This window comes from Cnephaeus nilssonii (genome assembly GCF_951640355.1).
Source record: "Cnephaeus nilssonii genome assembly, chromosome: 10".
Classification (NCBI taxonomy): Eukaryota; Metazoa; Chordata; class Mammalia; order Chiroptera; family Vespertilionidae; genus Cnephaeus; species Cnephaeus nilssonii.
The window spans coordinates 54871921-54897969 of NC_137081.1; the positions used below are offsets into that span (position 1 = coordinate 54871921).

Here is a 26049-nt window from a genome sequence, read left to right on the forward strand (position 1 = left end):
GAGCTCATCACAATAGTCATGGCTCTTTTGAGGGCCTTTTGGGATACCCTTCTGCATATAAACAAGGCTGAACTACATTTCGGCAGCGGTTTGAAACGCACACTGTAGAACTTGGAAAGCACACTGTCCCAATGAACTCAACTTTTCCCAAAAACAAGTCCCCAGTGGATTTGAGAACCCACAACAGAATTTGAAATGCTTTTCAACTTGTCTGTATCGCTCCCCCTCTTTTTTGTGTATATAGAAAATGAAAATTCTCTTCGACACCCAGTCTGTTCATTCAGGTGCTGCTCTCTCCCTGCGATTACCTGAGTGGCTACTCCAAAACATGGGTTGCTCCATGGAGGGCACATTATTTTCAGTAGAACCAGCTGAAAACAAGCATATTGGCAGGCAACGGTACATTGAGTGAGCCTTCACTTTAATCTTTAAATAATGTAGGCTCATTGCTAGGCAGACATAACATTTCATAAATATGGTCAGAGGGTGGTTTATTTAATGATGCGAGTTGTTTAGCCAGCAGAAGCAGAATTACCCGGATGGCTTCTGTCAGAGTACCTAGGTTCTTGCACGACTGGCAGGATGCCTGTGACATTGGAGCCAAGTACAGAGAAGAAACCCATGTTCGGCACAGTCCCCAAAAGAGACTTTAGGAAAATTAGCAAACTGTACAGTGAACTCATCTTGACTGACATTCTTAAGAAAGTCTGTAGATGGCTAAGCAGGAGGAGGTTGACTATACACATGAGTTGTCACATCGCCTATGCTTCCCATCCTTCTGCCAACACACTGTTCATCCCAGAGTGGGGGGCTGGGTTCCCCCGTGCCAGACATACCCCACCCTGGCCCGGGGCATGCTACATAACGCTGTACATGCTTACAGTTCTGTAAAAATCCACGTCACCAATTTAATGTGATCTGTATTCTGAAATTGGTTTTTAAAAATCTGGAGCTTTTGTGTCTGATGTTACCATATTTTCAAAGAGGCTTTATCATTTTTTTATAGCACGTTCTTCTTTAAATCTACATTACAAAAAACAATTGCTCTTGAGGTCTTTTCTTCTATCCTTCCCACCCAGTCTCTCATTTATCCCCTGAAAATGTTGAAGCCTCATCCTTTATTTGGATTTACTGTGGTATTGAGTGCAGCTGGTTTCCAGGAAGTCAGATATGCCGAGAATGTCCCCAGCCGGGGTGAAAGAACCAACAACTTCTTTGTGAAAAATCTACGTAAATTCCGTAGAGGTTTGAAATAACTACGTAATACTTACTTGATAAATACGGTATTCTATCGTTATGGGCCATTAGCATGGTGGCGGTTTCCCACAAAGTGAGCATCAGAAACAAGGGGTCCTGGCCCGTCTTGTCAGTGGTTACGAGTGTCAGCCCTCGAACCAAAGGGTCATTGGTTCAATTCCTGTCAACGGCAGGTAACTTGGTTGCAGATTCGATCCTCGGCCCCTGTCAGGGCACGCGTGGGAGGCAACCAGTGGATGTGTTTCTCTCACGTCGATGTTTCTCCCCCTCCTGCCTCCTTTCCACTCTCTTTAAAAATTAATGGAAAAAATATCCTCGGGTGGAAAAAATATCCTCGGGAGGATTAACAAGAAGAAACAATGGGTGGAAGTTTTACTTGGATAGAACTGATGTCCAAATTAAGAGACAGTCCCAAGTCAAAAACACTGTCACTCGTGGCCATGATTCAGAGACAGGTCTAAAGACTCCTCTTCCAGCACCTTCCTAGCAGAAAGTACAGTCTCTGAGAAGCTGATGCACATGGCCTGTTGCCTGAGCTCTCCTTGAGCTGCCTGCCCTGTGCCTACTATTTTTGCCTCTGTGGGGGACACACATTCCTAAGAACAAAGGCCACATATGAGTTCAGTGCTGCAGGAGGTAGTGTGACCACCATCTCTCTTTCTGGACCTTTCCATGACATTAATGGAGTCTGAATAGGTTCCTGTGTGCTAAGGGCAGAGAGTTAAAAATAAAGTGTGTGCAGTCACTGGGTATGGGAGTGCTGGCTAGATCCTCAGTATTGAGCTAGATCATTCCGCCACGTCGCTCAAGCTTTGTCTGCGTCATGGAGGAACTTCAGTGAAGTGCGTGTGTGACTGCTGGCCCACGCCATCCAAAGACTGTTTTACGTCTGCTTTCTATGTTACCCTGACTTTTCTGATTGGGTGTGTGCCCAGCAGGGCTTAAAAACAGCTCTGACCACATTTCATAACTGTATGTCTAGGTGATAGTGTCAGGGCATTGTCCTAAGCCAGGAGGCAGAAAAAGTAATGTTTGGAAGAAAAAAGAAAAATTACGACTCTAGTAAAAAGACTGGACATCCTTCAAGGGGTTTTATTGCCCATTTTGTTCTCTGAATGTTTGTCTTAAGCATTGTTTTACACGGAAAAAAACACACAGAGTTTTGGCAGTTGTAGGACAAAGACATGTGCGAACTCCTAGTCCTTTGAGGACATTGTGATCACACCTTTGAGACTGGGATCTGCTCACACGTCCCTCACCCCGTGTGCACAGCAGAGCAGTGTAAATGCACGCACTGGTGTGCTGTGCTCTCCAAGCTGCTCTCTTCTGAGCAGTCACTGCCACAAGAGCCAGCGTGCTGGCTGGCCCTGGGCTGAGCGCCCTCCTGCAGATCTAAAATTCCAAGGAAGGAAAGTCCAATTTTTAAAAAGTGACAAGGGACCACAGCTGGAAGGTGCCAGTGTTTTAGCTGAAGATGTTTGATTGATTGTTATGCCAGGCTTATGATGGGGCTGGCTTCATTGTCGCCGTTAATCACACCCAGCCTGCAACAGGTTCCCCGAATCAGTTTTACACCTTTTTGCTATCAGGTTGTCCCAGGGAGGAAGAATAAGAAATGGAGAAAAATGTTACGAAAGCATAAGGATCTTGGGTGGAGGATATAGATGTTACTATGAAACTGTTTTCTAAAGAACATTTGTGGGTAACTTCATCCTTAGCTACAGCTCGCGCACTCCTTCCATTCTACGTGGAGCCAAGGCAGCAGCTCGCCAGCTTGTTAAATCCCGCAGAATGAAATCTCAGTGGGAAGCACACCAGCGTGTAACCTCTGAACCCAGCCCCTCTCCTGAGAAGTTAGTTACCTTAGTAATTCAAAGGCAAGAGGGGGAACCATTGTTAAAATCTGAGCTCCTCCTGTTATCGTAGCAGTAATAATAATAGCTGATATGCATTGAGGGCCAAAGCACTTTGTATGTTAATGGTAACCATCTTTTGAAATAAGTTACTATCCCCATTTCACAGATTATGAAACCAGAAATATTAAATAACTTGCACCGAGTCACCAGCTAGTCAATGCAAACCCCAGGGAGACTAATCCAGAGCTAGTGTTCCAACCACCATACAATCTGACCACCAGTATAGCTGTTGGCAATGAGATTGGGGAGATAAATTATACACACAGAGAGATGTTCACACAGTATTATAATAACAGAGAAACTATATGCAATCTCTTTTCTAATAGCACATTATGTAACCATTTGTTAATTATTCTCTAAAAAGGTAGCAAAAGGTCCACAATGGAAATGGTGGAAGAAAAGGACCTAAACATTGCAAATATGAAAAAATAAATACAGACTTAGAAAAGTAGTAAACATAGAATAGTAAAATATTTATGTTAGAGGGATGGGAAAGGATTACATTTTTGTTTTTTACTTAACCTGACTTTAATATTGTTGAATTATTATTTCACTGCCAGGTAAAGCTGAGTGGGAGATGGAAGCACGATATAAAAGCAGGAAAGGAGAGGTGGAAACCTACCAAGAGGTGTGGAAGGATGGGCATCTGTAGAGAGAATCTGTAGCTCTGAGTCGTGATTGAGCGGGGCAGCAGGATTTGGTTAGAAACCAGGGGCTAAAACTGGAAGGGATGTCGTTGGTGTGCACACACCGGAAAAAAAATTAATAGTCATTTTTATTAGATCCTTAGGTTGAGTTTTTAAAAGAAAAGTCCCAGATAGTTGCTTGCATGTTGTTAGTTGAGGAATTTTGAAAGTAGGCACCAGCATCAGGAAGAAAGCTAATTGCAGTTGCTGAGATGGCTAATTTTCTACAACTGATGGAAAAGCTTCTGTGGAGGGCTGTTTGTGTTTTATAGAATGCTGATTGGGATAAAATGCTACATACCTAGGAAAATGGTTGTTTGGACGTAGCCATTTCTCCAGCTGTTAGAACTCAGTGAGAAAAAGGTCCGCTCTATTACAAACCACAGTTTTGAGTCCTCCGAGCACTTAGAGATGTGAGGACTTCCAGGAGGGCAAATCAGAAGCTTGCTGCTTAGTCAGAGCAGGCATTTTAGAAGCGGTTTTTAGTGTGAGTATCAAGGGGAGATATTGGAGCATAAATCATTGCAGAGTTTGAGCTTCAAAAGGGAGATAAGGAAGCCGCTTGGTGGAGATGTGCAGTGAGTCATCCTGGGGATCACCCAGATGGCTCATCGTCCTTTAGGGGAGGTATGGGAGTGCCCCACAGTCAGACATGTGTAGATCATCCCGCTTGCAAAGCCCTGTCGAGGGCACGTTGGAGAATCCAGGAATGCAGTTCCCCCAGGTGGCTCTTGAGAAGGGCCAGAAAAGGTCAGGTCAGTGTTTGCCTGTGTGGCATTGCCTGCTGAAGGTTATGCGACAGTAGTTAAACTTTTGGAGGTACGTGTTCCTGTTGGTTCTGATGAACAAGCAAGTAACTTTTCTGTCTTGGATACTAAGAAGAGAATCTGACCTGAAAGATCTCACACACACACACACACACAAAAAAATAGGTTACTTAGGTTGAAATTTTTAAAGGAAGATTTTGAAAGTAGTTCACTTTATCAGAAAGGAAGAGGGTTAGTGTTCCACACTGAAGGAAACGCTTCTGTCTAGGGCAGTGGTCGGCAAACTGCGGCTCGCGAGCCACATGCGGCTCTTTGGCCCCTTGAGTGTGGCTCTTCCACAAAATACCACGGCCTGGGCAAGTCTATTTTGAAGAAGTGGCGTTAGAAGAAGTTTAAGTTTAAAAAATTTGGCTCTCAAAAGAAATTTCAATCGTTATACTGTTGATATTTGGCTCTGTTGACTAATGAGTTTGCCGACCACTGGTCTAGGGCAGTTTATATTTCACAGACTGTTGATTGGGGTAAAATCTGAGGTATACAATCTGATAAAATAAATTGATTAGGGGCAACTTTTTATCTTTTTTATATCACCTTAACGCAGAAATACATCTAAAATCATAAATCATGTTAGAACTTTCTACAATTATTTTTTATGCATCAAGGTAAAGAGTTGCTAATCTAGAAAGGAGACCATAAAGAAGTTACGGGTTGACAGTTCATACTAACTTTTTTTAACATAATTTACCCAAACTTACCTATTAGTCACAGTCTACACTGGTATTCATGGCACTTCCTTTTCTGCATGCCAGCCCTCCTCGATATTTCCCTTCTATAAAGAGCAATCAGAGGCCACCTGAAGGACCGGTCTGTAGAACAAACTGACATGGCATAGTGTCTCCCAATCTTATACCTGGAACCTGTGTATTAGGCTCCAAAAAACAAGCAAATTAAAGACTATTCCCTGGTTTGGAATTAGCCACAGGATATGCCAGTCAAATAAGAATCTTTCATTTTGTAACAAGCTTACATACACTAAAGAACAAGTGGATCATGATAGATCTGGGTGTGTGTTTGTTTTTCATTTCAAAACTCTTAACTGAAGTCATCTAACCCTTGCTCAGTTTAATGACAGCATTAGTGTCTTAAAGAAATTTTCACATGGTTGCTTTCCTGGAGCACCTGGTACACTCTTTGTAATGAATAAGACATCAAGGATTTACAGGGTTAAGCTGCTTCTCATAATGTCATCCAAGCGCAGGGAGCACCAGCTGTAAAAGAACTGGAGCACCCGTCAGATATAGCTCAGTTGGTTGAGGGTTGTCCCGTGCTGGGGTCAACTGGTTCAATTCCTGGTCAGGACACATGCCCAGGTTGAGGACTCAATCCCCAGTAGGGGGCGTGCAGGAAGCAGCTGATCGATGTTTCTGTCCTATCCCTCCCTTCCTCTTTCTCTAAAATCAATAAAAACATAGTTTTAAAAAAAGAAGAACTGGAGCTGTTCCTGTATCAAGTATATCACTTCTGGGTGGCATTTTTATTAAAAATAACATCTCTGAAAACAGCACTCTGTGTCATAAATGGTAAATGGGTTTCCATAAGGTTGGGTACACTCTCATCCCCATTAGACTACAAGCCTATTTTACCCAGCACTGTATCCCTAGTTCTTAACACTATACCTTAAACTTAGTGGGCACTAAAAAAAAAATTTCACCTACTAAACAGACCAAAGGGACTTTTAATAGAGGAAAGAAGCCATTAAAATTTGATTTGATATTGCTGGGGACTCCTCTTATGTTTTTAGCAGACTTTATTGTTACCTGAGATTATTTTGGTTTTTTGACAGAGGGTACTCTAGATGAATTGAAATGTGTTGGAAGCACCTGACCACAGACAGGGACACTTGGCCTTTGAACAGATGTGGCGTTTCAGCACTCACCAGGGATTGACCAACTGTTTTCATTCAGCCTGTAGTGAAGTTGCCGATGAGTCCAACTGGTCCCCTTCTTTCTCTGGAAGAAATGACGCTAATGGAAGAAAATAGTTCATTTGTATTCTCCATGCCAAGCAAACTTTTTTTTTTTTTAATTTAAATTTCAGTCCAGGAGCTAGTCTTTATACTGCCTCTAGATAAAAGCATCCTCTTAACATGAGGTTGCACAAAGTGCCCACAACCACAGAATTTATTATCTCTTCCTGCCCTCCAAGGTTATGGGAGAGCAGAATCCTAAAACCTCAGATGTCATTGGAGACAACATTTAGGGCCATAAGGACCTTTCCAGATCTGTGGAGAGTGAGATTTTGCTTCTTTTGTTTAAGTTCCTGATTTGTCCTTAGAAGTCAAGGTGAGACATCTGAGGCCACGGACACTCTCATCTCAGCAGGGTTTGCTTTTTATCCCCTCCTTCGCTTCGAATGTCTGTGTTCTCTTGGCCCTAGTAGTTTGCATCTGCCCCAATATGGCCCAGTTGTAGAACTAAAAGCACCATCAGTGATTGGAAAGCTCTCTTGCTTCATTGCAACCATTTACTTTAAAAGCCAATATTTCCTTTTCTTTTTTTTTTTTTTTTTTTTGAAAAGACTAAAGAGAGTAGCTCATCTACTGTCTAGGATTTGGCCCCAGTCCATCTTCCATCACACCCAGGTTGCTTACATGGAAGTTCCTTGTTCAGGTGAGCCTGGGGGAGTTGGGGTGTGGTAGGAGTCAGAAGGAAAACCAAGGACCCCTTTGTGAAAGGTAGGGCCAAGGCTCCCTGGAGTCTCACCAGATGCCTCATGGTTTTGCTCTCACCTCCTAGTACCCACAGCACAGTTGTCATTCAGCAGTGAGCTCACATTCCCGCACATCCTGTGGAGTGGGCCTCACGGGGGAGAGGAGGAGATCGTGCCAAACTACAGCCTAGACAGCCCCCGAGAAGGAATTACAGTTGGATTCTGTGTTGTGTTTTGTATTTTGGCAGAGAAGTGTTGAAAGACACTATTGCTTCCACCCTGTCATTAGTGGGTGGGTAATAGTGATATAAAATGAGAGATGAATTAGGATAATAAGAGGCAAAGGAGAAAGGAGTAAATTTTCCACAAGTAATATTTTTCTCTTCATGGTTATTTAACTTTGAGACAGAACTTGAAAGTAGTAATCACAGTTCTGTAGTAGACAAAGGATGGAATGTGAGAGCCAGACAGGAAGGTGTGATTGCCTTTATTGCCTTAAGGAGAAACGCACAGAAACATGCACCATTTTCAGGAATACACTGCTGTTTCCATTCTAGAAAGGCAGAGAAGAGTCACGGTGGCCAGCTCTGCCGCCGCCCTTTTTTTCTTTTCTCTTCTCTCTCTCTTTCTCTCTCTCTCCTCTGTCTTTTTAGTTCATGTGTATGTATCCCTGCATCCTTTGCTTTCCTGTGTTCTTGAGTTCTTTGGGTCATCTTATGATATGGACATAGAGTAAAGCACACTGAGTGGGGCGATTAAAGGCACAGAAAAACCTTGAAATAGGGTGTTCACGGGTTTCCAGCTTTCTCCCCAACAGCTGTCTTCAATGCTGTATCCCAAAACCAAACAAATGCATTGACGGAACCAAGGTAATAAGCACCCATAATGTGCCAGACCCTGAGGCTCTGGGGACACAGCGATGAACAGAACAGATGTCACTCCCCCTGGGGAGCTTACACTCTTGAAGGGAAATAGACACCAAACAAATCAACACACTCGCCAGTAGTTATAAACAGGATGAATAAAAATACATGTGAGGGGTCAGAGGGGGAACATGTTTCTTCTGGGGAAGTGAAGGCCTCTCTGAGGAATTATGGGAGCCTTTTTAAGGTGGGGAGGAGTGGATGGACATAACCATGTTTACATTTGGAGGTTTATAGAGGTGGAATTGGAGAGGGCCCAAACTTTTAAAAAGTGTATCTACACTTAAAGAAGTGGCAGAAGTGAATCAAATGATTCTTACGTGTCCTCAGAATTGCTGTTCAGGTGTTCTCATTACACTCTGGTTTGAAAATAATAATATATTTGTCACCAGTGGATAATCTTACAAGGGTCTGAGCAAACTTTTTCCTTAAAGTGTTATATTAGTTCCCTTACAGCACTCACACTGCTGCTGTTAAAGAAGCAATTCAGTCACATTGTCTGTCGTATACACACACACACACACACACATAAGTTTGGTTTCATATTGTTTCTCCCTGTGTATTCAGCTCCAACAGAACCTTTGTTGTGTAAGTTTGCGGATGGAGGACAGAAGAAGAGACAGAACCCCAACAAATACATCCCCAATGGAAGACCATGGCATAGAGAAGGAGAGGTGAGACTTGTAAGTTCTTTCCTGAAACTTTAGTGTGGGTGTATGATTGTGAGAGCCTGTGACTAGTTACACAAGCATCATCTGAACTTGGCCGCCACACTCCTGGAATAATCCGCATAATGTCGAATTAAAACTTTCCCAGTGGAAATGGTGCTAAGAGAGGGACAATTTGCCAGATGAACAGATAGATGGTGGAAACAGCTATGTTTACTACACATCAAGTAAAGGAGCACTTCAAATGCCATGGATTCTGAGAGAGGTTTACATTTATAACTATTCAGAAGTCATTCTAAATAACATTATTAAAATAAATAGTATATTTGTCATTGAGGGATTTTCTTTTTTTTCTTTTTTTTTCTTTTTTTTTTTCTTAATTCTTTTGAGTAATGTTCTTTATTTAACAAAAAAGAAAGCTCAATTCCTTAATTAAGATGTTGGGCTTCCATTTCTCCATGTTTATTTTCAATGAATTGTTTGTTTTTTTAAAGTAGCATACTGGTTCAAGAATTTCTAGGGAAATGCCATCCAGTAGAAATAAATATTCTGGAATATGACCAATGATAACCACTAGCCATGTGTAGCTATTTGAACACTTGAAATGTAGCTTGGATGCCGGAGGGACTCAATTTTTTATTTAACTTTAAATAACTGCGAGTGACTATTGGTTACTATGTGGGACAGTGCAGATCTAGAGCTTTAATTCTCATGTTGAGTTTATAACTGTGTTTGCTAACAGAAACTCCTTACTTTTATCAAATGCTATTAAACCATCACTGTTTCATGTTGTCCTGACTCTAAGAAATGGAATTTTTTAATTGTGCCTTTGCAGATGTTTCTCTTTCTTTTCATTCCCATAGGCTGGAATGACACTTACTTACGACCCAACCACAGCTGCTATACAGAACGGGTATGTCATTAAGATAAATACATAATGGCTTGAGGGAAAATGTAAAGGTGGAAAATATCAGACGTTTGTTCCGTGAAATACTCTGTTTAAAGGATTACTTAATAAAGGCTTTTGTGTTTGTTCTAGATTTTACCCTTCACCATACAGTATTGCTACAAACCGAATGATCACTCAAACTTCTCTTGCACCCTATCTTGCATCTCCTGTATCTGCCTACCAGGTTTGTACCATTAGGATTCATCAAGAGTACAGAAACTTGCTACATTTTTGTGTCTTAAAATTTTGAACATTTATAATGCAATTTAAGTCAAATGTTATGTAGCTTGGATACCGATTTAGAATAAGCTGCTTTTTACTTGACAGAGTGATTTACTTTTTATGTATAAGAGGATGAAAAATGGGAAAATGGTTTCCAGTCGTCAGTCCTTGAAATCTTAGCATTTCAGAATTGGGATGAACCCCAGTACTTCCTCCACTGTGAGCCCTGCTGTTGGATACCCCATGTCCCAGAAATTAAAGCTTGAAGAGAATTGCCTTCAGGCGAAATATCGAATAGGTCTGCACACTTGCCTTTGTTTCTTCATCAGCAGGAGCTAACAAAATAGCAAGTAAACATGCTAATAAAGATGTGTCTCTATTAGGTAACATTAAATGAGCAATACAGTGAAATTGTAGGCAAAAAAAAAAAAAAGGAGGTCACTCCCTGTTTAAGTTATTTTTGTGAGAAGGCTTTATATTAAATAAATTCCCAACTTAGAACCAAGATCTCATTAAGCACCTTGTTATAATACTGATTTGGTTTTATTGCAGGGTTAGCTTCTGTTCTTCGTGAACCCAGTGTGTACATACAATTTCTCTTTAGCAGAATGCCTCTAATAGGATTGCTGCATTGGCCCAGACAGGAACATTATAATGGAGTTCTATTACAGACATGTAGGGATATAGTTCTCTTTTGTTGACTGTTGAGATCCTGTATGACTAAACTAAACTCTTGTGTATTCTTGTTTTTAAAACAATGGAATGTTGTAGTCCTGATTTCTGGGGTTAGGGGGTTGTAGTATCTAGTAACTGTTTATTTTGCTTCTGTAAGCCTCAGTTTCCTCATCTTTAAAATGGGGATAATAATAGATTCTATCTCATAGGCTTATCATAAGAACTAGATGAGACTATGTATAGAGCTTAGCACATTATCCTGGCATATCATTAGCAATCAAATGTTAGCGATGATTATCATCATTATTAATGTGCAGGTTTAGCTGGCTGATGAGAATATATTCATTATACTTTTTTAAAAATAATAGATTGGTCAGCATAAGCAATATCATAAAGGTGGTTTTGCTTAAAAACATAAAAATCGCTTTGAATAACAAAGAGTAGTGATCAAATGAACTAAAACTGAAATTTTAAAATCGCATTCACAGCCTCCCTCAGCTTTCAGGTTCTTTCCTCCTCCTTTCCCTGAATTGTCTCTTATTTTTTCTTTTATCTCTCCGGGTTGTTATGTTACCTATGCTGGTGTTTCAATCTGCTGGACAAAATATTCACTCATTTAATGCCTCTCTAATTATTTTGAATTTAAGATTTCTATGTTTTCTTTGCCTATGTAAAACTCAGATCTGCTCTAGTGCATTTTCCCTAATTATTAACAATTCCCTAATTAACAATTTCGATATTGAAAGGTAGTCTTCTCTTAACTATCTGAACTTGGAGCCCTCTGCCATTTATGGATATTAATAAAAATAGGCACAAGTAAGCTTATTCTCAGGCGAATGAAAGATTGTGCATAATAATTTGAATGTGTACTGCTGTAGATATAATTCTTAATGCATCTCCCCACCACCTCTTTTCTACAAAAGCATTGAACATTTTGCCCACAGAACTGTTTCATAGAATTAAAAAATCAGGAGACTAGTGTTTGTAATAAACTTGATATGCCTAACTAGAAACAACATTTCATTTCAAAGACCTGATTTTTTTTCCTTAAGGCATTCTGTGTTTTCCTAAGATACGTGTGGAATTCTTTTCATTTGCCTTACACTCAGTGCCATAACCTCAAAGACTGATTGTTAACCCCATCAGTTCAGGGGCTTGGTAGGGTCAGCAGATGAGCTTTAAATGGTCTTTCTGTGATTCCTTTAAATTGTTTGCAAAATGTTGCTTGTGTGTGTGCAGTTAGTTGGGGGGGGCGGGAGGGGAGAAGAGGTCTGTATCTTTCATCAGTTTTTCAGTGGGCTCCATGACCTAAACAAGGGTAAAGAATCAAGGGTAAAAAGAAAAGGAAAATCATAGAACATAGATTATTATTCCCATTTTATAGTTAGGGAAAAATGAGGACTAGTCATTGACAGCAGCTGATTTGCTGCTTAAAAAAGAAAATTGGTTTAGATGTCATAGCTCCCTAACCCCATAATGCTATATTAGATTATCAAGACCACTGAAGCATATAAAAAATGGGAGCATCTGTCCCAAATTGGGGTCTCTATGGAGCTGCTCGCCTCCCCGTGATTTATTCAGTGAAGGCCTTGTACTCGTGTTGGAGTGGGCCTTTCTCCACTAAACCACCATATGCTTATACAATTGGATTTGAGAAATTGGCATCCACAAGAATCCACCAATACCCCGATGGGGAAAGGCTGCAGTCCAGATAACTGAAATGTTAACAAGGCAGAAGCACTTAACTTTGATCTGCCTTAGGTGGCAAAGGAAACCAGAGAAAACAAGTATCGGGGCTCTGCTATCAAGGTAATTCCTAATACATTCTTCCCCCATGACTCTCCCCTCGTATCCTCTCTATAGAACCTCTGAAGTTAACAGCAGGGGATAAGACACAGGAGGGTTCTGTTGTTAAGAATTATAGACTGAAACGTATTCTAAAAATTACATAGTCTCAGGAAAGTTCTGGGCATCAAGAAATGGACTGTTTTTACTTTTGTTTTTGTTTTTTTGTTTTTGTTTTTGTTTTTTCCTCTTGAACGGCAGACTGCTTTCTTTTCTGCCACAAAACCTGACTCTCACATCTTATTTCTCAATCCAAGAGGGTCTACTGTGTGGATGCCCTAGTGACTGTCAATGTCAAGATCTAGTTGCTGAAGTTTCATTTTCTAAATCTGAATTTCAGATTTTTATTTTCCACACTAGCTAGAAATTGTTGATCACCAAAAAAGATTTCTAAAACCTAATGAATATCCGGGGATCCAAGAGGGATTAAATTTGATTATTCTTTTTAAATAAGCACATACTTTATGAGTTAGTTTCTAATAAGATGTGCTGGAATTAATTCTCATTCATCTGTATTCCTGAAGCATCTAGTTCATACTTTGATGATAGCACTTTTCACTATTGATTGGAGTTCTTTACTTGTTTACCTCCCTTCCTTTAGACAGCAAATTTCTTGAGGGTGGGGCCCATGTCTTATCACCTTTTTTCTTTTTTGGTGCCTGATACTCACACACCTCAGTAAATACTTGTTAAGTGGGCAAATGGAATTTTGTTTTAAATAATCATTTCATCCTATTCAGAGTGACCAGTTTGCCAAGAACTCTAACTGCCTTAATAATCTTTTTAATCATTGATAGTATTGTTTCCTTAATTTCCTTCTGTAGATTTTAACATGATTAAAAGAGTTCTAGAGAAATAGGTAGCATTCCAATGGAAATCAATGTTTCTTTCAAAATCCTCCCTTTTCCAGGTGCAAAGTCCTTCTTGGATGCAACCTCAACCATATATCCTACAGCACCCGGTAAGTTTCCATCAAAATGGCTTTGTGCTTTGAAAGTAAACCGTGTATATGTTAAAACCATTCTCTGGGGGATTTTAAGCATGTAATATGTGAAAGCATAAGCTCATTGTAAAACTCGCACTCACCTTTGTCTTAAAACAGGTTGGTAGTTAACAAGTTAAATTTGCAGTCTGTCAGAACTTAAAATATATCATATTGGAGACAGGGCACCATCTTCTTCCTCCTACCAGTTCTGTAGGAGATCATTAAGTTGAGTTTTTTACTTTTTAAATTTTTTTTTATTTTGTTTTTCTTTACTTTTTTTACTTCTTAAATTTTTTAAGTTATAAGGGTGTTTTTTTTAATTGCTAATTTTTAGCAGCACTTGTGATGAAACCCTCATTTTTTACATTCTATTTAATGCAAATATAGAGTGTTCAAAATTGATGTAGAGATTTTTATTGGAGTTTCTTAGCCTCTCCACAGAAACTATAAATACTAAAGTAGTAACACCTCCTTTGGTAAATAAATGTGATTTCTTTAGTGACATGATCATTTGTTGCACTTATGTATACAATATATTTCTTTTAGTTGAGTTAAATTATCCTTCACCTTATTAGTGTATTTTAATGTGTTTTTTAAAAATACATAAAATCTAGATTGTTGAATTAAAACATGGGCTTAACAAGTTGAAAAAAAAATAGCCATAGCAAGTATGGCTCAGTTGATTGGGCATCATCCCATGCACTGAAAAGTGATAGGTTCAATTCCCGGTTCAGTCCCTGGCTGGGTCACGTGCAAGAGCCAGCCGGAATGATGTTCTGCTCTCACAAAGATATTTATCTCTCTCTTTCTCCTTTCCTCTCTCTCTAAAAATGAATAAAATAAAAAATGTAATAAAAATTTTTTTAAGAAAGAAATGTCTTTTTTAACATTGAAAAAATAAAGGTGGAGAACAAAATCGCACACAAAAAAGGCTAAGAATGCCCAATTCGGACCTCCCTGCTTGCCATGAGAAAACCACACCTTTGGCCCTAAGCTTTCTAATAACTAATGCAAAAATAGGAATTTTTTTTAATATGTTTTTATTGATTTCAGAGAGAAGCAGGGAGAGGGAGAGAGGGATAGAAACACTGATGAGAGAGAATCATTGATTGGCTGCCTCCTGCAGGCCCCCTACTGGGGATCAAGCCCGCAACCCAGACAGTGCCCTGACTGGGATTCGAGCTGTGATCTCCTGGTTCATGGGTCAATGCTCAACCCTTGAGCCACACCGGCCAGGCACAAAATGGGACTTGATAAGCAGTACAGCTCTCAGTACTCATAAGATAAAAACAGATCAGTTGGTTGGGAAGAGCACAGTCTTCTTGGCCTTAAGATGAGACAGGAATTTCTCTCCTAACACCTAGAGAAGACACTATGTAATGTAAGATCATGTGTATGAAACAGCAGACCAGGGATAAGTTCTGAATAGAAAGTTGCTGAGATGACTTTGAAGAAGCAAATAAAACTTGGTTAGGTAATAATACAGGAGAAAAGCTCCGTGCTGTGTGTCTACATACACACATATGTTTCTATATGCACACATACATCCACATATATATATACATGCCAACTCATGTGTGCACATTTACACCCCCACATACACAAACGCTCATGGCAGTCCATGTCCCTGGTCCTTAGTGCTGTCCTATTGTAAAATGCTGGAAATGAACTCACTTTTCATTTGGGGGCTTCGTGGTATAGTAGTTCCTACAGATGAATGGGAAAAATGAGCAGGAAAGTCCTTCAGCATATTCTGGACTTCTGAGTCATTTCTATGTTACACACACTCTGATGATGCAATTAACCCTTTAAAAAGAAAAAAAAATTTAAATATATTTTTATTGATTGCAGAGAGGAAGGGAGAGAAAGAGAGAGATAGAAACATCAATGATAAGAGAGTATCATTGATCAGCTGCCTCCTGCACACCCCACTCTGAGGGTCAAGCCTGCAACCCGGGGCATGTGCCCTGAACAGGAATCAAACCGTGACCCTCCTGGTTCATAATTTTTTTTATGAAATGTATTAACAACAAACTATTTCTGACACATCTATATTTTCTTGGCAACTTTTAGAGCCAAAGCTGCACACAGTTCGGTCGAACATCTTTAAGGAGACTGTAGTGTACAGAAGGTTCCTGTCTGAGGACTCATTTCCTGTCCCACCAGATCTGGACTGCCTGCAGCCAGAATTAAAGTGCCTGCACATCGATCTCGGCCCACAGTTGTGCATCTAATATCAATAAATAACTGTGTTTAGGGGATATGTCCCGTACAGTGATGCCAAAACCTTAACATTAAGTTTGTAGTGTTAGAATAATTGTATTCTCAGGCCATTGGATGATTGCAAAAGTGGGAGGAATTATATAATCCATAAGAATATTATATAGGATAAATTAGAGAAAATGTAAAAATCCAAAAATAGAATTAATTAAATTTTGATTTATGTAATCAGTGTACCATTATGTAATCTTTGAAAATTGTGATAATGACAGTTATGCAGTAGTTTAGATAGATATTTATAATGAAATGTTAAGTGAAAAGCAAAAACCCGGGATATGAAATTGTTTATGTACCTTCATTGCAACTCTGTAAAAACATGCCAAGTTTAGAATCTGGGCAGCAGTGGGAGCCTGACAGTGCTCACAGTGATGTAAGAGAGAGAGAGTGGGTGACTGGTGATTTTTCCCACCTCTCCTCTCTGTTTTTTTAAAATTATATTTTACTTTTAATGACCAGAATTTTAAAATAGGAAGTCAAATAATCTGAAATTGGTTTATTCATTATATCTGAATCAGTTTCCCTGTCCTGGCCCCAAATTGTAGTTGAAAGTGCTGGGAAATACTGAGTGAATGAAGAATGTGATCTTGATCTTGATCTTGAATCAAATGACTCTCTATATAGAACATTTTTTAAATAAAACACGGTATTTATAATATTCAATATAGCATATTATTTTGTGGCCATATAAATCATCCACTGCCATGTATTTTAAAAAAGTAAGCCTTTTGTAACCCAGCCAGCCAAAAATAGTTTGAACTTTCTGTTACAGCTCCTCCTGCTGGACTAGCTTTGCTTCATAGTTAAGTGAAGGTAAAGGGAGAGGTGGTTAATACAGGGATTTCCATGAAGTGAGTGCTCCTTAAAAAGTCTCAGGAAAATACGCTTTAGAAGAGTTTAAGGAGGTAATTTATGCCATTTGCAAATTTGAGGGGAGGTTATTTTTTTTTCATATTCCTCAACAAACAGGCATTTCCTTTGCAAAAAGTGATTACAGAATTTTAACTCTCTCCCTCTTGTCTTAACATGTATCTTACATGGCTCTTGTCTCCAACTTCCCAGGGTGCCGTGTTAACTCCCTCAATGGAGCACACCATGTCACTACAGCCCGCATCTATGATCAACCCTCTGGCCCAGCAGATGAGTCATCTGTCACTAGGCAACACCGGAACAGTAGGTGGCAAATTAATATCATCTGTCTCGTCAAAGAGAAGAGTATAAATTAATGCAGCCTGTGTCTTCCCTCTCAGTCACATGCTCTGTGATATCAACGATATGTCTGACCTCCTGACACCTCCTCTCCACACACATTCATTGCCTTCCTCATAGTAAATACTCAGATATTTCTTGATTAATTGATGAACTAAAAGTTGGTCCCCTGAGCATCTCTTCTTTACCAGAATGTAGCACCCGTACATGACTACACCCAGCCCCAGTAATCAGTCCTGTTCATTCATTCTGGCAGACCTGGTCTCCTGAATCAAAAGATGAAGGTGATACATGGTGGCAAAGACAAGGGATTTCTCCTCACTTATGTTTTTTATGGAATTTGGGGACTTTGAATCATGATCTCTCTACTGAATTATTTCCCCAGAGTCTAGGCGACTTAATTGGGCACTGAAGTTGAGCTGATACCACACCCATTAACTTCCAGGGTTAATATGGGTAGTGTTTGGATAAAACAACCAAAGGCTTTTAAGTCAGACCATATCTATGGTGGCTTAAAAGAACAAAGGGTATTAGGGTGTTTTCCCCACTTACACTCAAAACTAGCAGCAGCTTCTTGTGGAGGCTTAAACGGGCCACTCACCTCCAATGAGGTTGACTAGAAAGCTCTCCTGCCTTTGGAAAAGGATGCCTGTCAGCAAGGGTCCACTTCTTATTCTGCAGTGGCCTGTTAGAGATCTAGTAAGTCATTTACCCCCTGGGTCTCCGCTTAGGGAGACAGTTCTGGATACAAGCTCAGGAGGCTTCTGGGAAATAATGAGGCCCTTTGAGAAGAGAGCTTTTAAAATAGCACATTAATGAAGTTCATTGAGGATAAGAAACCTTAATGATCTTCACCCACGTGCTTCTTTGTTAGGAAATTCCAAGAAAGGTGGGATTTTTTACTTTGATAAATTCAAAAAGTAGAAAGCATTCGCTTTGCCTTTCATATGATATATTGATGTTAGTATACTAATTAAATTTTGAGCCCATTTAAATTTCTTCTTTGAGACTTCCAAATACTTGTCATCCCACCTCAAAATTCCCCAAGTGTTCAGAATTTTGCATGGCTTGTCCTGGCCCATCCTGACCATACTCTTCTTTTCAGTACATGCCTGCAACATCAGCTATGCAAGGAGCCTATTTGCCACAGTACACACACGTGCAGACGACGGCAGTTCCTGTTGAGGTTGGTGCTGACCCTTCTGGCAATGAATAGTTTCAGAAATGGGTAAATTAGATGAAATTCAAAGAAAAATCGATCAAGTCAAACATTTGCATAAAGAGCTCAGTTTAGAGGGAGTATATACCTAGAGTTATTTTTCACTATGAATCATCATTCTCTGCATGCAAATTAGTGTGGTGACATCCAGGCCACACCCCCAAGACTCCCAGAAACATTTTCCAAGCTTGTAACACCTTTCATTTCCCTTTCAAGGCTCTGTCTTGTCTCCTGTAAAATGGTACTTGCAGGCAAGTTAAGGTAAAGCTGAGTCAGTAATCCTAGTACCAAACATTCTATCAATCATAATAATTGCAAAAACAATCAGTTATAATTAAGATACTTGGAAATGATGTTTCAAAACTTTTACAGGATGAGGAACAAACCATACCTGTTTTCATGGAGGCAGTTTGTATAGCTAAGTAACTCCTAGTTCTTGTTATGGAAGATACTAATACAATATTGACATGAAATAAGTCTGACATTTAAAGTAAGATTTGAATTAAGCTTGGACAAAATAGCGTTTTCCAGCAAAGTGCCCTTAAAATTCCAAGGAAATTCATCAACTCAATCAATTCTACCTTCCAAGCAGATCCCATAGGTTCCAATTCCAGAAGCAGCCCTAGGATTGTGGCTGAATAAGGGGAGAAGGAGAGAGTGAGGGGGATGATTGTTGTTTTGTTTGCATCTGGTCGATTTAAATTTGTGCAATTATTGACAATCATAGTTACAAAAACCCAAAATCTTTTATCTGCAATTCTGAAATACACAAAAAACATTAAAACAAAAAAAATTCTCTTTGTAATTACTTTAGCAAATAACTTGACCTGCAGCAATACCCAACCCAAACTTATGCAAGACACAAATCGTTTCTCCACTTACTGTGCATATTTATATCTTCCAGTGCAGACCTGTTAATGTGAGGTACAGCCCTGGACCCCCACTGTCTATATTCAGTGAGGTACTGCATATGCATACCATATTTCAGATCCTAAAATCTGAAAACACTGAATTTCAAAGTCACATCTGGCCCCAAGGGATAAGAGATTTGGTTGATAAGTTGTAGCTTGGTTTGAAAAGACAACTCATAAATGTGGGGGTGGGAGGCTCTTTGGGTGTACCAGATATTTGAACTTCTTCGGGAAATAATTCACCTTGAAAGTTCTACATAACCCTAAGAAAATCACTTTTTAAAAAAATCACTTTAAAGAGTGCTTGTTTTGAAGATGCTGGACTCAGTCAGACCTGGGTAGCGGCATTTGTATCTCATTGCTCACATGTCTCATCTGTTCTGCTTTGTTGTAGGAGGCGAGTGGTCAGCAGCAGGTGGCTGTAGAGACGTCTAATGACCATTCTCCATATACCTTTCAACCCAATAAGTAACTGTGAGGTATGAGGGAGAGGTCTCCATCACTGTAGGGCTCAGGTCAAGAAAAAAAGCTAATGGTTATTTTATCAAAATGGTACTTAGGGTACCTGAGATTTCCTCACACTGCTGTGATCATGGCTAAGGAATCCAGTGTTATCAGAATGTTCAAAGCAGTGATTTTTGTGGATATGCAATTAAGTATTCTTTCCAAAAGGCGCTTATGTTGAAGTCGAATATATATTTACTCTCTCCCTTCTTAACTCTCCCCAAAAATGTGTAACATTAGAAAACAACAGGCATCAAATTTGTCCTACAGCACATTTATTTTACATTGATCTTACTTTAATGTTCACAAGCTCAAGGATATATAGCACAAGAGTTTGCATAATCTAGCATTGCAAGATTAGCAATATCTTGACTTAGGAGTTTAACCTTTTGCACTCGGATGTCACGGTTAGCATCGGTAGCAACTCTTTTTATACTCTTTGAATGTATCAATAATTTGAAATATAAAAAAATCCAAATAAATAAGTTTGTATGAAAAGAAACTCCAGTTTTTTATTCTACTGCCGCGCTTTGTAAAATCTGGGGTATTTAAAAAATTAAATCCCAAGTAGAATAAAGGAATCAAGAAAAAAGCAAGCGAGTGCAAAGGGTTAATGTCAGTATCCTTAGATTGAGAGGTTGCATTACCAGCTCTCACTTGGACCACAAATCTCACACCTTTTTACTTGACCATGCAGATTGCACTAAAATAAGTGGACGGAACTTGGGTTTCTCGTTGTTCTGGTGAAAGTATGTTGCAGGTCCCAGATTTCAAAGTTGGACTCGAAGCGTAGAAAGTGACCCTCAGTTCCAGAGTTTGCATTTATTGGCCTACTGCCAGGGATTAGCACAGCCTTTTCTAAGCACCTTTATCTTTAAAACCAAAAAGAGATTACAAAGCTCTGTGGTATGTTCTATCAAATGTACAAAAGCCTTTGTCTTTTATTTTTCTCTTTCAGATGTACAGAAGGGTGTTCTTACATGAAGAAGGGTGTGAAGGCTGAACAATCATGGATTTTTCTGATCAATTGTGCTTTAGGAAATTATTGACAGTTTTGCACAGGTTCTTGAAAACGTTATTTATAATGAAATCAACTAAAACTATTTTTGCTATAAGTTCTATAAGGTGCATAAAACCCTTAAATTCATCTAGTAGCTGTTCCCCTGAACAGGTTTATTTTAGTAAAAAAAAAAAAAAAAATACAAAAAAAACCCACAAAAAAACAAAAAGATTTTTATCAAATGTTACAATGCAAAAAAATGAAAAAAAAAAAGAAAAGAAAAAATGGAAAAAAAAGAAAACTTCAATTTTCTGGGTATGCACAAAGACCATGAAGACTTATCCAAGTGCATGACCGGATTTTTGTGGTTTTGTTCATTTTGTGTTTAATTTGTGTTTTTTCCCCGCTGTATGAAATGGGCTTTCTGACGTTTCACTAGTCCGACTTCACCCACGGTGTTCTGTGCTTGCAGTGCGAGTGTTGCTGTAATTCAGTGTTGCCGTCCGTGTCTCTTTTCTTCGCTTTCCGTTTTTCTTTCAATGTAGTGTGAAGTGTCTTATCCTTTTCTATGAATTCCAATTTGCCTTAACTCTTTTGATGCTGTAGCTGTTTCAGTAAAAGTTAGTTCAAACTAATGATGTAGAATGCTTTGACCAAATGAGCTGGTCTATTATGCCTTGTAAAACAGCAGCATAGGGCTTTTAAAAGGTAGTCAATAAAAGTTGCTGAAATTTTGGCTTTTTTAAATATGTAGTAGGTGTTTTTAATGATTTTTCACATAATGTGTAAGGTAGTGAAATGTAAGAAGGGAAAAACGATTTGTGTGAAACACGTTTTCTGACTGGGGAACTTTTAATAGGGTAAATTGTTTGTATGGCTGTATGCCAACAAGTTTCCTCTGATAGTTTGACTGATTTAGGATATCTGCTGTATGATGCAATGTAAAGTCTTTTTTGCCTTTTTTCAGGAAAAAAAAACAAAAAAACAACCTAACTTGATGTTCTAGATTTAGTGTAGGTAGTGTTGGGACTGGGGGTGGGGGGTGGGGGAGGGGAGTCCCCGAATGTTTTGTCCTTCCTTTATACTAATGATAGTGCTTTAGAATGCGAATTAGGCCTGAGATCTGGCAAACAGAAAAATGTTGGTATTGCGACTAAATGGCAAAAGCTAAAAGTAAGGATTTATCTTCAAACATAAGCTGAGATATGGATAGAAGCAAAACGATTGGCTACTAGCTCTCACTCTCTCCTCTCTCTATTACGTAAATTTGAGAAATAAAAATTACTTGGCACTTTTAAAGGTAACTTCACCAAAGACCGAAGAGCCAGTAACCAGTAGCTCCAACTTGTCTCAGCATCACATCTTCTGTGCTCTTTATTTTTGCCGGACCAGTTTGCGGTTAGGAGAATGTGCCTTTTTTGTACCTTTGCATTTAGGTTTTATAATTTTAATTGATGTATGGACACACACAAACAAAAAAGCATGAAGGAAGATTTGGATCCAAGCAGTGCCACACTTTACATCATCACTACAAGTGTTAAGTGTAAAGAAAAAACAATTTTGAAACTATGAAATTCCTGATTCATAAATACACAGTTATTTCTACTTTAGTACATACAAGATGATTCACTGTTATTAAAGCTCTTTTATTAAGATAATTGCATACGTTTGAAAAGCAACGGTAAATTAAGTTGTCTTCCAAAACTGTGTACTTGTCTGGTCAACTGTGTGTGATCAGTTATCTACCTCAGAGTCTATTTTCTTTTGTGCTGGGACAGGTTGCTGGCCCTCCCTGTTTCCACAGACCAAATCCTCCTAGCTCAGGAGCTAGGGCTAAGCAGTTATTTCTTTCGAGTATTTTTTAGTTCTTAAATTTTATGCTTGTATTTGATTCTAGATGTCAGTGACATTTCATAGTTTCAAAAGTCCTTGCTGCTCTGAGAAGTGTAGATTCTATTGAAAATTACGTAGTCATAAGAAAAATGTGTTTTTGTTTTTGTTTTTGTTTCCTTTTTTAAAGTTGTGGTATTATTGGTTCTATGCTCCCTGGAATATTACTGCTTTGTGAAAGTCCAGACTGAACGCAGTGCCCTCCGTGTACCTAGTACATTTATAAACCCGGGTCTCTCACTACTTGATATTTTTGCATTAGTTAAGACAGAAATTTGATAGTTCAGTTAGAGGGGAGGGCAAATCTGCTGCTAGAAATGTCTGAACTAAGTGCCATACTCGTCTGGGTAAGATTTGGGAAACATAACCTCTGTACATAAAAAAAAAAAGTCAGTTAAACATCACATAGTAGACAGCCATTAAATTATAAAAAAAATTAATTTATGAAGAAAGACCTTTTGTACAGATTGAAAAAAAAAAGATTTTCATAGAGATATCTATATGATCAAGAGAGTTAATTTTTTATTTTGTTTTACTAGTGCCACAAACTTGCCAGTGGTAACTTATTTGTCCGGTTCAAGATAACTCTGTAGTTTTCTTTCCTAGGACTTGTTGTTAAACGCCAAAAGACATTTTTGAACTGTACATTTGATCAGATTGTTAGCTTTTTCTGTTTTATTTCTTTTGAGAACCTTTGAATAAAAAACATCTGAAATTTTATTTTTCCTGTCCATTTTTTTAAGTAGATTAAAAGTGTGTCAGAGTTTTAGATGCCCTTCCTTGAGCTCAGTAGGCTGGTTTGAAAGTGAGTTGAAAATTATTTTAGATTCAGTGTGTACTTGAAATACATTTTCTTCCAAAGAGTTATATAAACCTTTCCACGCCCTTTGGGGTTATTTAAATCTGTGTACAGGGGCCAGAGACATCAACCAGTAGCTCCCCACATTTCATCTCAGCAAAAGTGCACCTTTGGTCTGTTGTCCCTCCTCCTCCTCCCTGCTGCCCTCTGACTGTGGCACTGCTTGCCATTGCCCAGCAAGGAGGACAGAATAAAAACTGAGGCCCATCAAGCAAGCCCCCAGGTAAGGATTTCAGGATGTTTTTAAGATGATCTTCTCCATGCCTTGATGGCTGTGGGCCTCCTGAGTGACCTTGGCTGTTCCCAGTAGGAGGCTATGGTGCAGCATTCATGGGGGAGGGAGAACTCGTTCCCATAACCCTTGTTTTATGGGAAGCACTTAATAATACAGGAAATTGATTCCTTCTACCCAAGGCAGATTAAGTGTTTTAGCGTAGCTGTCCAGTATTCGTTTTCTCTGTCCTGGTGATGAAAGGAGTGAGCAAGAAAAATATCCATCCCCTCCATTCCTGTACACGCCCCCTGCAATGTAGGTGATGTTGACTATGAACTAGATATGTGGGGCTGAGAGCACTTCCCTTGCTGGCGCCATGAAAGCCTGGTCCTCGGTGGCTGGCTCAGAAATGGACACAGGGTCCTCTGATGATACCCAGTGCTTCTGTGGGGGAGATGCCGGGCAGGAGGGAAGTGTGCCTCACTTTCTGTCCCAGCCTCCTCCGTGTGACCAACAACCAAAGCGCCTTCAGTTTTGTTGGCCTTGTTTTTGTTCTCATATTTTAAGAAGGCTTTCTGTCGCTGGAGTCCTGGGACATCCAGTGGCTGCCTTTACACAGAAACTAGTAGCACTTTCTGTGCCAAAGAGACGGACCAAATCAAAGTGGTGATGGTTCAGAAAGATGCCCATAGAGAGAGTCAGTGCAGAGCCTTTGGGGACAAACACCTGCTAAAAGGCATGGCTACTTGGTCGTCGTCAGGGGCCAGGATTTCCCCGTTGTCTAAGATGGGCTGGGATCAGCCTCCAATTGAGTTGGCTTGGAAGGGAGGGAGGAAGCTCTGGCAGTTGGTTCATGGGCATTGGCGCCAGGTAAATCCACTGGAGCCTGAGTGCCCCCTCTTGAATTTCACAAATACTGATTAAATGTCCACCAGGAGAGAGGCGGTGCCTCCCAGGCGGACGGAGGCTCCAAAGAGGTCCAGGTCTGATTGATGGTGTTCTCACTGCACTAGAATAGCCAAAAAGGATATCCCACTCCCTCATGGGGAGAGGTTATGGACATGTCACCAGCACCACTCTCCCCAATCACCAGAAAGCTTCAGAAAATGGAAAATGAGGAGGGAGGAAAACTCCGAGCTCAGGGTTTAAGAAAATTCTGGCAGTTCCTTCTCCTCAAATAGCAATGTGATGAGGTCACCACCAAAGTCATCAAGGAGCACGCTGATGCCCTCACTGGTGGCCATGCCAGATGGCAGCGGGGAGTGGGGGCTGCAAGGTGAGTGCCCAGATTCCCAGCGAGGATTCCTGGCACAGCTGAGTGGCAGTGCCCAGTGCCCATCCCTCCGTGTGGGATAAACCGCCGCCAGGCAATGGAATTTCAACCCTGTGAAATGGCTCCAGAGTGTCTCCTGGGTCTTTGTCGGGCCAGAGGGTGTTCTGACTTGAGCCACTAGAGGGAGGATTTTGTTTTCTTCTTCAACTGTGAGCTCTAAGGCAGCCCTTGGGTTGTGGCCTTGGAGCAGGGAGCTGCTGGTGGATATTCAATCTGCAAGCTTCCCAGGGAGAGAAATGGGGCAGGAGGGAAGTGTGCCTCCTTTTCTGTCCCAGCCTCACAGTCCCAGTGCTCCTCCCTATACCCCTGGGGATCACAGGGTTCTTGAATTGGGGGCTAATTGTAAGAACTGATGCGCAGATAATCACCATTGCCCAATGCAGGCAGCTTTCTCATCAAGACCATTGTTGCCCATACTGGGGAGTAACTTCAATGTGATTTTAAGGCACGCGGACGTCAAAAGCCTTACCAGACCTCGTGACTCGAAGGCCCATGAAAGTGCTGACAGATTTTGGAGTTGCTCAGAATTGAAAACAGGTGGCTTTAGATTAAACAGACTTTAACGCTATTATTCATTTTTTTAAATGTGACTCCTAGAGACTGAGATTTTATCTAGTTACTCACTTGTTCCTTTATGCATGATACAGATCATAAACCATACGCTGCAGGTATCTCCTACCTTCTAGTATCCCTGAAGGCACTTTCTCTGCTTGAATGCCCCTAGTGATGGGGCACTTCCCACCTCACCTGGCATCCTTTTGGGAACAGCTCTCAAACTTGCTTAAGGAAGGAGTCAAAATTGTGTCTATGTAACTTCTACTTAGCATCCTTACTTCTGCCAACTGAGATGCTGTGGAGTAAGTCGGTCATTCCCATTCTTTAAAAGGCAAAAGTACAGTGACGGGAAACATACTAGTATCGGTGATTGCCAAGAGTGGAAGGGATGGGAGGATGTGACTATTGGGGTATATAGCACAGGAGGGTTTGTTTTTTTTTTTGTTTTTTTTTTTTGTGTGTGTGTGGTTTTTTTT

The 26049-nt window shown here is 40.0% G+C and overlaps 1 protein-coding gene across 11 annotated transcripts in view; it reads left to right on the plus strand.

The window, feature by feature from the left end:
• Positions 1–23332, plus strand: part of RBMS1 (RNA binding motif single stranded interacting protein 1) — a 220007-nt gene extending 196675 nt beyond the window's left edge. For 4 of the 11 annotated variants that reach the window (XM_079782923.1, XM_079782919.1, XM_079782924.1 and 1 more), the window contains exons 7-15: positions 8826–8941; positions 9790–9839; positions 9966–10059; positions 12534–12581; positions 13528–13578; positions 16942–17052; positions 18194–18274; positions 19613–19697; positions 20681–23332. In XM_079782923.1, the coding sequence (XP_079639049.1) occupies positions 8826–8941; positions 9790–9839; positions 9966–10059; positions 12534–12581; positions 13528–13578; positions 16942–17052; positions 18194–18274; positions 19613–19690 (629 nt within the window). In that variant the 3' untranslated portion in view covers positions 19691–19697; positions 20681–23332. The other 7 variants (XM_079782927.1, XM_079782925.1, XM_079782928.1 and 4 more) reach the window with 4 other exon arrangements.
• Positions 23333–26049: the final 2717 nt, after the last annotated feature.